The sequence below is a fragment of the Cherax quadricarinatus genome, chromosome 61 (genome assembly GCF_038502225.1).
Source record: "Cherax quadricarinatus isolate ZL_2023a chromosome 61, ASM3850222v1, whole genome shotgun sequence".
NCBI classification, from domain to species: domain Eukaryota; kingdom Metazoa; phylum Arthropoda; class Malacostraca; order Decapoda; family Parastacidae; genus Cherax; species Cherax quadricarinatus.
The window spans coordinates 1,703,567-1,715,735 of record NC_091352.1 but is presented as its reverse complement, the minus strand read 5'-3'; the positions used below and the strand labels follow the sequence as shown (position 1 = coordinate 1,715,735).

The following is a 12,169-nucleotide window of genomic DNA, read 5'->3' as shown; positions in this document are numbered from 1 at the left end:
AGGTGATTCAGAGTCACCAGGTTCTCACAGTCACCAGGTGATTCAGAGTCACCAGGTTCTCACAGTCACCAGGTGATTCAGAGTCACCAGGTTCTCACAGTCACCAGGTGATTCAGAGTCACCAGAGTGACTTAAAAGTGGTGACTAACCACAGTGACTGACCATTCATCTCCAGTCACTGACCAATCACCGCCAGTCACTATAAGTCACCACCAGTCACTGACCAGTCATCAGCCACCTTCACCATGTAATACACACGCACCAGTCAGTTCAAACAGCTTTGCTATTACTAAGGTTCCTAATGATGCAAAGGTACCAGCTTATAAATGTATACACTGTGAGATATACACCTAGTAGTGTATATACACTGTGAGATATACACCTAGTAGTGTATATACACTGTGAGATATACACCTAGTAGTGTATATACACTGTGAGATATACACCTAGTAGTGTATATACACTGTGAGATATACACCTAGCAGTGTATATACACTGTGAGATATACACCTAGCAGTGTATATACACTGTGAGATATACACTGTGAGATATACACCTAGCAGTGTATATACACTGTGAGATATACACCTAGCAGTGTATATACACTGAGATATACACCTAGTAGTGTATATACACTGTGAGATATACACCTAGCAGTGTATATACACTGTGAGATATACACCTAGCAGTGTATATACACTGTGAGATATACACCTAGCAGTGTATATACACTGAGATATACACCTAGTAGTGTATATACACTGTGAGATATACACCTAGCAGTGTATATATACTGTGAGATATACACCTAGTAGTGTATATACACTGTGAGATATACACCTAGCAGTGTATATATACTGTGAGATATACACCTAGTAGTGTATATACACTGTGAGATATACACCTAGCAGTGTATATACACTGTGAGATATACACCTAGCAGTGTATATACACTGTGAGATATACACCTAGCAGTGTATATACTTACACAAGAGACGATTTACTGTAGTGGGTCGCATCCTGGGGAGGGGTAAACATTGTTGAAAGGGGTTTCCGGGGAGAAATAAGCCATATTAATTATCATTGTTGGCTTATCCTGGCTTACTAACCCTCCTGGGTTAATAATCCAAATAAATTTTATTACTTTTTAATAAATATCACGTGAACTAAATATTAGAGAAGTTAGCCATTGTAATTTTAGAGAATGTAAGTCATCATAGAAAACGTTACTTTGTTGATGTAAATAAAGTGAAACTATTCTATGTCTTTTTTCTTATGGAAGCTGTCGAAGATGAGAGATGAGATTTTGTGGGTGGCTAACCCTCCGGAGGTTAAAAATCCCCCGGAGGGTTAGCCACCCAGGATTATTAACCCAGAAGGTTAGTAACCCAGGATAACCCGACGAAGCCATATCATCTGACTGGCTTATTACCAGTGGGGGTCATTTATTCTTTGCTCTGCACCCCCAAGATGCCACCCACACTAGCGCTCAGCTTTTCCACTCGTCCGGGGATCGAACCCCGTCTAATGTGAGCTGAGGCCGCTACCAACTGAGCCACGAGCACCTATTCCTTGAGAGATATATGTTTCTCAACGCATATATACCAAGTGTCACTCTCTTTCTCTCAATGCATATATTCCAAGATCTATGTATGTTTCAGTGTGTGTATATATACACCGATAAATGCAAGTATCCCATTGTATATAAACTGAAAATTAACTTTAATATTTAGTTCAGGGATCATGTTGTATATTACCTTCAATATTACCACAAGAAAATGTTCATTAATAAAATATTTCCGGTAGCAAAGAAAAATAAATACAAGTAATAGTTTTATTATATATATTTCTGATATAATTAAGAGAATGAGAAACAAAGTATATGTTTGGAACCAGCATACAATATTCAGAGGTATAAATTTCTGTATATATATGGGAGAATTTATAATCTTCATTTGTGGAATTAAAATATTGTTGATGACAGCGTATATATGAGGATATATATACTGAGAGGTGTATTTCTCTCTGTGTATATATGCTGAGGAATTATTTTAATCTTGTTGTTAAGGATTAATGTATTCTTGACTGTTGACGAAGTGGTTACTTGCAGCCTTAATGACTCTCGTGTAGTAGATGGGCTTGAAACCTAACATACTATTAAGATCTTGACAACAGATCTTTGCTGGTGGAATGAAATTGAGGCAAAACTCTCATTGCTCCAGCTAACTTGTCATTGAAAACATTACCGTATTTTTATATCACTATTTACAAAGAAACACTCTTTACAGTGCACTAGAGGGCTATGACCTCTTATCCCAGCACAGTTAATTTACAAATCCCGACCTTATGCAGAACAACCACAGTGGTTGTTCTGTATAAGGCAGAGATATAACTCGAGCGATCAGTTTACATTCCTAGAGTAATTAAATACTGAAGGTAACTACGTTAAAGACCATGATGACAGCTGCGCCTACACATCAGAGACCCCCTGGGTCTTGAGGCTGATGAAGGAGACCGAGAGGTCCTTGGGGACTGACGCAGGCTTGTAGTTCACCATCACCACCAGGAACCCCATGGCCAGCAGCGCACCCAGGAAGATCATACCGAAGGCCAGCCAGGTCATGTCTCCTGTAGGTGCAACACAAACATGCTTTTCAAAGTCTGGGCTATTATTATTATTAATTATGATTATTATTATGATAGTCAGGTGAAATTCTAAATTCTTACTAGTCATGTTAAGTCTCTCGACGTCTGGCAGTGATAAGAACATATGAAAGCAAAAGATTATCATAGGTTAAATAACATGAGGAAGATAGATATCTCAGGAATATCTAGAACAGTACCACCACCACTACTGACAGAGAGAGAGAGAGAGAGAGAGAGAGAGAGAGAGAGAGAGAGAGAGAGAGAGAGAGAGAGAGAGAGAGAGAGAGAGAGAGAGAGAGAGAGATGCTCTTGATATAAAGCAAAACATTATCCTCATAAATGCTAGTTTCGCCCAGTATGTTCTTTCTTCCTTCAACCCACGACTCTCGACTAACACCCAGGACGCCGATTACTTCTGAGTATCTTGTGTGTTGTGGACATGTCTCTTTACTATGATTTATATTAATGATGAGTTCTTGGGGAGGGAGAAGTATTTAGCTACTGTACAATTTGCTTGAATTACTTACTATTGCTTCGTGTGTGTATATATATATATATATATATATATATATATATATATATATATATATATATATATATATATATATATATATATATATATATATATATATATATATATATATATATATATATATATATACATATATATATATATATATATATATATATATATATATATATATATATTATTATTATTATTATTATCACACTGGCCGATTCCCACCAAGGCAGGGTGGCCCGAAAAAGAAAAACTTTCACCATCATTCACTCCATCACTGTCTTGCCAGAAGGGTGCTTTACACTACAGTTTTTAAACTGCAACATTAACACCCCTCCTTCAGAGTGCAGGCACTGTACTTCCCATCTCCAGGACTCAAGTCCGGCCTGCCGGTTTCCCTGAACCCCTTCATAAATGTTACTTTGCTCACACTCCAACAGCACGTCAAGTATTAAAAACCATTTGTCTCCATTCACTCCTATCAAACACGCTCATGCATGCCTGCTAGAAGTCCAAGCCCCTCGCACACAAAACCTCCTTTACCCCCTCCCTCCAACCTTTCCTAGGCCGACCCCTACCCCGCCTTCCTTCCACTACAGACTGATACACTCTTGAAGTCATTCTGTTTCGCTCCATTCTCTCTACATGTCCGAACCACCTCAACAACCCTTCCTCAGCCCTCTGGACAACAGTTTTGGTAATCCCGCACCTCCTCCTAACTTCCAAACTACGAATTCTCTGCATTATATTCACACCACACATTGCCCTCAGACATAACATCTCCACTGCCTCCAGCCTTCTCCTCGCTGCAACATTCATCACCCATGCTTCACACCCATATAAGAGCGTTGGTAAAACTATACTCTCATACATTCCCCTCTTTGCCTCCAAGGACAAAGTTCTTTGTCTCCACAGACTCCTAAGTGCACCACTCACCCTTTTCCCCTCATCAATTCTATGATTCACCTCATCTTTCATAGACCCATCCGCTGACACGTCCACTCCCAAATATCTGAATACATTCACCTCCTCCATACTCTCTCCCTCCAATCTGATATCCAATCTTTCATCACCTAATCTTTTTGTTATCCTCATAACCTTACTCTTTCCTGTATTCACTTTTAATTTTCTTCTTTACACTCCCTACCAAATTCATCCACCAATCTCTGCAACTTCTCTTCAGAATCTCCCAAGAGCACAGTGTCATCAGCAAAGAGCAACTGTGACAACTCCCACTTTATGTGTGATTCTTTATCTTTTAACCTCCACGCCTCTTGCCAAGACCCTCGCATTTACTTCTCTTACAACCCCATCTATAAATACATTAAACAACCACGGTGACATCACACATCCTTGTCTAAGGCCTACTTTTACTGGGAAATAATTTCCCTCTTTCCTACATACTCTAACTTGAGCCTCACTATCCTCGTAAAAACTCTTCACTGTTTTTAGTAACCTACCTCCTACACCATACACCTGCAACATCTGCCACATTGCCCCCCTATCCACCCTGTCATATGCCTTTTCCAAATTCATAAATGCCACAAAGACCTCTTTAGCCTTATCTAAATACTGTTCACTTATATGTTTCACTGTAAACACCTGGTCCACACACCCCCTACCTTTCCTAAAGCCTCCTTGTTCATCTGCTATCCTATTCTCCGTCTTACTCTTAATTCTTTCAATAATAACTCTACCATACACTTTACCAGGTATACTCAACAGACTTATCCCCCTATAATTTTTGCACTCTCTTTTGTCCCCTTTGCCTTTATACAAAGGAACTATGCATGCTCTCTGCCAATCCCTAGGTACCTTACCCTCTTCCATACATTTATTAAATAATTGCACCAACCACTCCAAAACTATATCCCCACCTGCTTTTAACATTTCTCTCTTTATCCCATCAATTCCGGCTGCCTTACCCCCTTTCATTTTACCTACTGCCTCACGAACTTCCCCCACACTCACAACTGGCTCTTCCTCACTCCTACAAGATGTTGTTCCTCCTTGCCCTATACACGAAATCACAGCTTCCCTATCTTCATCAACATTTAACAATTCCTCAAAATATTCCCTCCATCTTCCCAATACCTCTAACTCTCCATTTAATAACTCTCCTCTCCTATTTTTAACTGATAAATCCATTTGTTCTCTAGGCTTCCTTAACTTGTTAATCTCACTCCAAAACTTTTTCTTATTTTCAACAAAATTTGTTGATAACATCTCACCCACTCTCTCATTTGCTCTCTTTTTTACATTGCTTCACCACTTTCTTAACCTCTCTCTTTTTCTCCATATACTCTTCCCTCCTTGCATCACTTCTACTTTGTAAAAACTTCTCATATGCTAACTTTTTCTCCCTTACTACTCTCTTCACATCATCATTCCACCAATCGCTCCTCTTCCCTCCCGCACCCACTTTCCTGTAACCACAAACTTCTGCTGAACACTCCAACACTACATTTTTAAACCTACCCCATACCTCTTCGACCCCATTGCCTATGCTCTCATTAGCCCATCTATCCTCCAATAGCTGTTTATATCTTACCCTAACTGCCTCCTCTTTTAGTTTACAAACCTTCACCTCTCTCTTCCCTGATGCTTCTATTCTCCTTGTATCCCATCTACCTTTTACTGTCAGTGTAGCTACAACTAGAAAGTGATCTGATATATCTGTGGCCCCTCTATAAACATGTACATCCTGAAGTCTACTCAACAGTCTTTTATCTACCAATACATAATCCAACAAACTACTGTCATTTCGCCCTACATCATATCTTGTATACTTATTTATCCTCTTTTTCTTAAAATATGTATTACCTATAACTAAACCCCTTTCTATACAAAGTTCAATCAAAGGGCTCCCATTATCATTTACACCTGGCACCCCAAACTTACCTACCACACCCTCTCTAAAAGTTTCTCCTACTTTAGCATTCAGGTCCCCTACCACAATTACTCTCTCACTTGGTTCAAAGGCTCCTATACATTCACTTAACATCTCCCAAAATCTCTCTCTCTCCTGTGCATTCCTCTCTTCTCCAGGTGCATACACGCTTATTATGACCCACTTCTCGCATCCAACCTTTACTTTAATGCACATAATTCTTGAATTTACACATTCATATTCTCTTTTCTCCTTCCATAACTGATCCTTCAATATTACTGCTACCCATGTGTTAGGCACAGCATCTTGTGTAAGTGTAGACAGCCAGGAACTTACAAGCGAGAAGTGTCACGTTCGAGTCCCGGTCCTCCTTACATAATAGAGGCGACTGCCTGCCGTTGCCACCTGACTCACCTGGTGTATACACCTTGTCGTTCTTCTGTTGTTCAGCGAGCCAACTGGCGTAGTCCAGGTCACCAAAGAGGTCACCTGAGAAGGTCAGAGGTCACACATATGTTAAGACACGTTAAGACATGTTATAACACGACAATTACATTCATTATAGAACACACTAATGACTATATATATATACATACATACATATATATACTTTTTTTTCAACAAACCGGCCGTATCCCACCAAGGCAGGGTGGCCCAAAAAGAAAAACGAAAGTTTCTCTTTTTAAATTTAGTAATTTAAACGGGAGAAGGGGTTAATAGCCCCTTGCTCCTGGCATTTTAGTCGCCTCTTACAACACCCATGGCTTACGGAGGAAGAATTCTGTTCCACTTCCCCATGGAGGTAACAGGAAATAAACAAGGACAAGAACTAGAAAGAAAATAGAAGAAAACCCAGAGGGGTGTGTATATATACATATATATGCTTGTACAGGTATGTGTAGTGTGACCTAAGTGTAAGTAGAAGTAGCAAGACGTACCTGAAATCTTGCATGTTTATGAGACAGAAAAAATGGACACCAGCAATCCTACCATCATGTAAAACAATTACAGGCTTCCGTTTTACACTCACTTGGCAGGACGGTAGTACCTCCCTGGGCGGTTGCTGTCTACCAACCTACTACCTCCATATATATATATATATATATATATATATATATATATATATATATATATATATATATATATATATATATATATATATATATATATATATATATATATATATATATATATATATATATATATATATATATATATACTTACGTGAGTAATGAGCACAATGAGTGGAAGTGACGAGTTTAAGATCACGCTCCCCCAGGTGATGAGTGCCAATGAAACAGAGGTTGTTGGCACCCTCGTTGTCTTGCCCACATACGCCGTAGTCGTCCTGGTGGCACTCAGAACAAAAGTCAAAACTCTCGCAGACTTCATCGGGATCTGGAAGCCAAGAGTTGTCTTTAGAGGCTAAGAGCTGATATCCTACCTCAGCTTATTTACAAGCTATGAGCTGATATCCCACCTCAGCTTATTTACAACTGTTCCCAACCACTATAATGTCTGCAAGGGTAGTCCACTAAGACCCAGGTACAGATATACCGGTAAGTGAAGACGGTTAGCAGGTGTAAAGTACCTTTCAGGCATCTGACTCTGCTCCAGGTTCACACTCTTGGTTACCCAGTAGTAAGCAAGTCTGGCATCGTAGCTCCACTTTCTCTGTACGCTTTCTTCTGCTTCCTGACACGTATTGGCACCCCCCGAGCACTCCTTGGCACCCCCGACACTCCTTGGCACCCCCAGGTTCTCCTTGGCACGTCCAGACACTCCTTGGCACCCCCAGACACTCCTTGGCGCCTCCAGACACTTCTTGGCACCCCCAGACACTCCTTGGTAGCCCTAGACACTTCTTGGCACCCTTAGACACTCACTAGCATCCCCATCACTGGCACCCCTCAGACACTGGCACCCACAGACACTCTTTGGCACCCTCAGACACTCACTGGCACTCCTGAAGACTTACCGTCAGTGCAAAGCTTGGCACAGCTAGAGGTGTCGGAGTTGACCAGTGCCAGCTTGTGTTTGGTGCTTGGCATCCCCTGGTTACCATAGCGTGTGAAGATGTTGTCAGTCTTACCTGTCAAGTAGCATCACACCTGTTACTGTCAAGTAGCACCACACCTGTTACTGTCAAGCAGCATCACACCTGTTACTGTCAAGTAACATCACACCTGTTACTGTCAAGCAGCATCACACCTGTTACTGTCAAGTAGCATCACACCTGTTACTGTCAAGTAGCATCACACCTGTTACTGTCAAGTAGCATCACACCTGTTACTGTCAAGTAGCATCACACCTGTTACTGTCAAGTAGCATCACACCTGTTACTGTCAAGTAGCATCACACCTGTTACTGTCAAGCAGCACCACACCTGTTACTGTCAAGTAGCATCACACCTGTTACTGTCAAGTAGCATCACACCTGTTACTGTCAAGCAGCATCACACCTGTTACTGTCAAGCAGCATCACACCTGTTACTGTCAAGCAGCACCACACCTGTTACTGTCAAGCAGCATCACACCTGTTACTGTCAAGTAGCATCACACCTGTTACTGTCAAGTAGCACCACACCTGTTACTGTCAAGCAGCATCACACCTGTTACTGTCAAGCAGCATCACACCTGTTACTGTCAAGCAGCACCACACCTGTTACTGTCAAGCAGCATCACACCTGTTACTGTCAAGTAGCATCACACCTGTTACTGTCAAGTAGCATCACACCTGTTACTGTCAAGTAGCACCACACCTGTTACTGTCAAGCAGCATCACACCTGTTACTGTCAAGCAGCATCACATCACACCTGTTACTGTCAAGCAGCATCACACCTGTTACAAGTAGCATCACACCTGTTACTGTCAAGTAGCACACAAACCTGTTACTGTCAAGCAGCATCACACCTGTTACTGTCAAGCAGCATCACACCTGTTACTGCATCACACCTGTTACTGTCAAGCAGCATCACACCTGTTACTGTCAAGTAGCATCACACCTGTTACTGTCAAGTAGCATCACACCTGTTACTGTCAAGTAGCATCACACCTGTTACTGTCAAGCAGCATCACACCTGTTACTGTCAAGCAGCATCACACCTGTTACTGTCAAGCAGCATCACACCTGTTACTGTCAAGCAGCATCACACCTGTTACTGTCAAGCAGCATCACACCTGTTACTGTCAAGCAGCATCACACCTGTTACTGTCAAGCAGCACCACACCTGTTACTGTCAAGCAGCATCACACCTGTTACTGTCAAGCAGCATCACACCTGTTACTGTCAAGCAGCATCACACCTGTTACTGTCAAGCAGCATCACACCTGTTACTGTCAAGCAGCATCACACCTGTTACTGTCAAGCAGCATCACACCTGTTACTGTCAAGCAGCATCACACCTGTTACTGTCAAGCAGCATCACACCTGTTACTGTCAAGCAGCATCACACCTGTTACTGTCAAGCAGCATCACACCTGTTACTGTCAAGCAGCATCACACCTGTTACTGTCAAGCAGCATCACACCTGTTACTGTCAAGCAGCATCACACCTGTTACTGTCAAGCAGCATCACACCTGTTACTGTCAAGTAGCATCACACCTGTTACTGTCAAGTAGCATCACACCTGTTACTGTCAAGTAGCATCACACCTGTTACTGTCAAGCAGCATCACACCTGTTACTGTCAAGCAGCACCACACCTGTTACTGTCAAGCAGCATCACACCTGTTACTGTCAAGTAGCATCACACCTGTTACTGTCAAGTAGCATCACACCTGTTACTGTCAAGCAGCATCACACCTGTTACTGTCAAGTAGCACCACACCTGTTACTGTCAAGTAGCATCACACCTGTTACTGTCAAGCAGCATCACACCTGTTACTGTCAAGCAGCACCACACCTGTTACTGTCAAGCAGTATCACACCTGTTACTGTCAAGTAGCATCACACCTGTTACTGTCAAGTAGCATCACACCTGTTACTGTCAAGCAGCATCACACCTGTTACTGTCAAGTAGCACCACACCTGTTACTCTCAAGTAGCATCACACCTGTTACTGTCAAGCAGCATCACACCTGTTACTGTCAAGTAGCATCACACCTGTTACTGTCAAGCAGCATCACACCTGTTACTGTCAAGTAGCACCACACCTGTTACTGTCAAGTAGCATCACACCTGTTACTGTCAAGCAGCACCACACCTGTTACTGTCAAGCAGCACCACACCTGTTACTGTCAAGTAGCATCACACCTGTTACTGTCAAGCAGCATCACACCTGTTACTGTCAAGCAGCACCACACCTGTTACTGTCAAGCAGCATCACACCTGTTACTGTCAAGTAGCATCACACCTGTTACTGTCAAGTAGCATCACACCTGTTACTGTCAAGCAGCATCACACCTGTTACTGTCAAGTAGCACCACACCTGTTACTGTCAAGTAGCATCACACCTGTTACTGTCAAGTAGCATCACACCTGTTACTGTCAAGCAGCACCACACCTGTTACTGTCAAGTAGCATCACACCTGTTACTGTCAAGTAGCACCACACCTGTTACTGTCAAGCAGCATCACACCTGTTACTGTCAAGTAGCATCACACCTGTTACTGTCAAGCAGCACCACACCTGTTACTGTGAAGCAGCACCACACCTGTTACTGTCAAGCAGCACCACACCTGTTACTGTCAAGCAGCACCACACCTGTTACTGTCAAGCAGCACCACACCTGTTACTGTCAAGTAGCATCACACCTGTTACTGTCAAGTAGCATCACACCTGTTACTGTCAAGCAGCATCACACCTGTTACTGTCAAGCAGCATCACACCTGTTACTGTCAAGCAGCACCACACCTGTTACTGTCAAGTAGCACCACACCTGTTACTTTCAAGCAGCACCACACCTGTTACTGTCAAGCAGCATCACACCTGTTACTGTCAAGCAGCACCACACCTGTTACTGTCACCTGTTACTGTTACTGTCAAGCAGCATCACACCTGTTACTGTCAAGCAGCATCACACCTGTTATCACACCTGTTACTGTCAAGTAGCATCACACCTGTTACTGTCAAGCAGCACCACACCTGTTACTGTCAAGCAGCATCACACCTGTTACTGTCAAGCAGCACCACACCTGTTACTGTCAAGTAGCATCACACCTGTTACTGTCAAGTAGCATCACACCTGTTACTGTCAAGTAGCATCACACCTGTTACTGTCAAGCAGCACCACACCTGTTAGCAGCAGCACCACACCTGTTACTGTCAAGTAGCATCACACCTGTTACTGTCAAGTAGCACCACACCTGTTACTGTCAAGTAGCATCACACCTGTTACTGTCAAGTAGCATCACACCTGTTACTGTCAAGCAGCATCACACCTGTTACTGTCAAGCAGCACCACACCTGTTACTGTCAAGTAGCATCACACCTGTTACTGTCAAGTAGCACCACACCTGTTACTGTCAAGCAGCACCACACCTGTTACTGTCAAGCAGCACCACACATGTTACTGTCAAGTAGCATCACACCTGTTACTGTCAAGTAGCATCACACCTGTTACTGTCAAGTAGCATCACACCTGTTACTGTCAAGTAGCATCACACCTGTTACTGTCAAGTAGCACCACACCTGTTACTGTCAAGTAGCACCACACCTGTTACTGTCAAGTAGCATCACACCTGTTACTGTCAAGTAGCATCACACCTGTTACTGTCAAGTAGCATCACACCTGTTACTGTCAAGCAGCACCACACCTGTTACTGTCAAGCAGCACCACACCTGTTACTGTCAAGTAGCATCACACCTGTTACTGTCAAGCAGCACCACACCTGTTACTGTCAAGCAGCACCACACCTGTTACTGTCAAGCAGCACCACACCTGTTACTGTCAAGTAGCATCACACCTGTTACTGTCAAGCAGCACCACACCTGTTACTGTCAAGCAGCACCACACCTGTTACTGTCAAGCAGCACCACACCTGTTACTGTCAAGCAGCACCACACCTGTTACTGTCAAGCAGCACCACACCTGTTACTGTCAAGCAGCACCACACCTGTTAATGTATACATAAGAAAATGCAGTCATTGAAGGCTTGGTGTGTGTTTGTGT

The 12,169-nt window shown here is 42.6% G+C and overlaps 1 protein-coding gene and 1 long non-coding RNA gene across 2 annotated transcripts in view; both read right to left on the bottom strand.

Annotated features, from left to right (window-relative positions):
* Positions 1 to 434: 434 nt before the first annotated feature.
* LOC128699423 (uncharacterized) lies at positions 435 to 677 on the bottom strand. Its single transcript, XR_011393684.1, has 2 exons — positions 557 to 677; positions 435 to 510 (listed from the first exon to the last, which is right to left on the bottom strand). It is a non-coding gene; the product is annotated as an uncharacterized lncRNA (long non-coding RNA).
* Positions 678 to 1,820: 1,143 nt separating this feature from the next.
* The window catches only part of LOC128699422 (uncharacterized), a 30,234-nt gene continuing 19,885 nt past the window's right edge, over positions 1,821 to 12,169 (bottom strand). Inside the window, exons 21-24 of the mRNA XM_070098115.1 lie at positions 8,035 to 8,148; positions 7,281 to 7,454; positions 6,471 to 6,545; positions 1,821 to 2,628 (exon numbers count right to left, since the gene is read on the bottom strand). Of these exons, the coding sequence (XP_069954216.1) occupies positions 2,471 to 2,628; positions 6,471 to 6,545; positions 7,281 to 7,454; positions 8,035 to 8,148 (521 nt within the window). The 3' untranslated portion in view covers positions 1,821 to 2,470. The remainder of the gene's footprint in view (positions 2,629 to 6,470; positions 6,546 to 7,280; positions 7,455 to 8,034; positions 8,149 to 12,169) is intronic.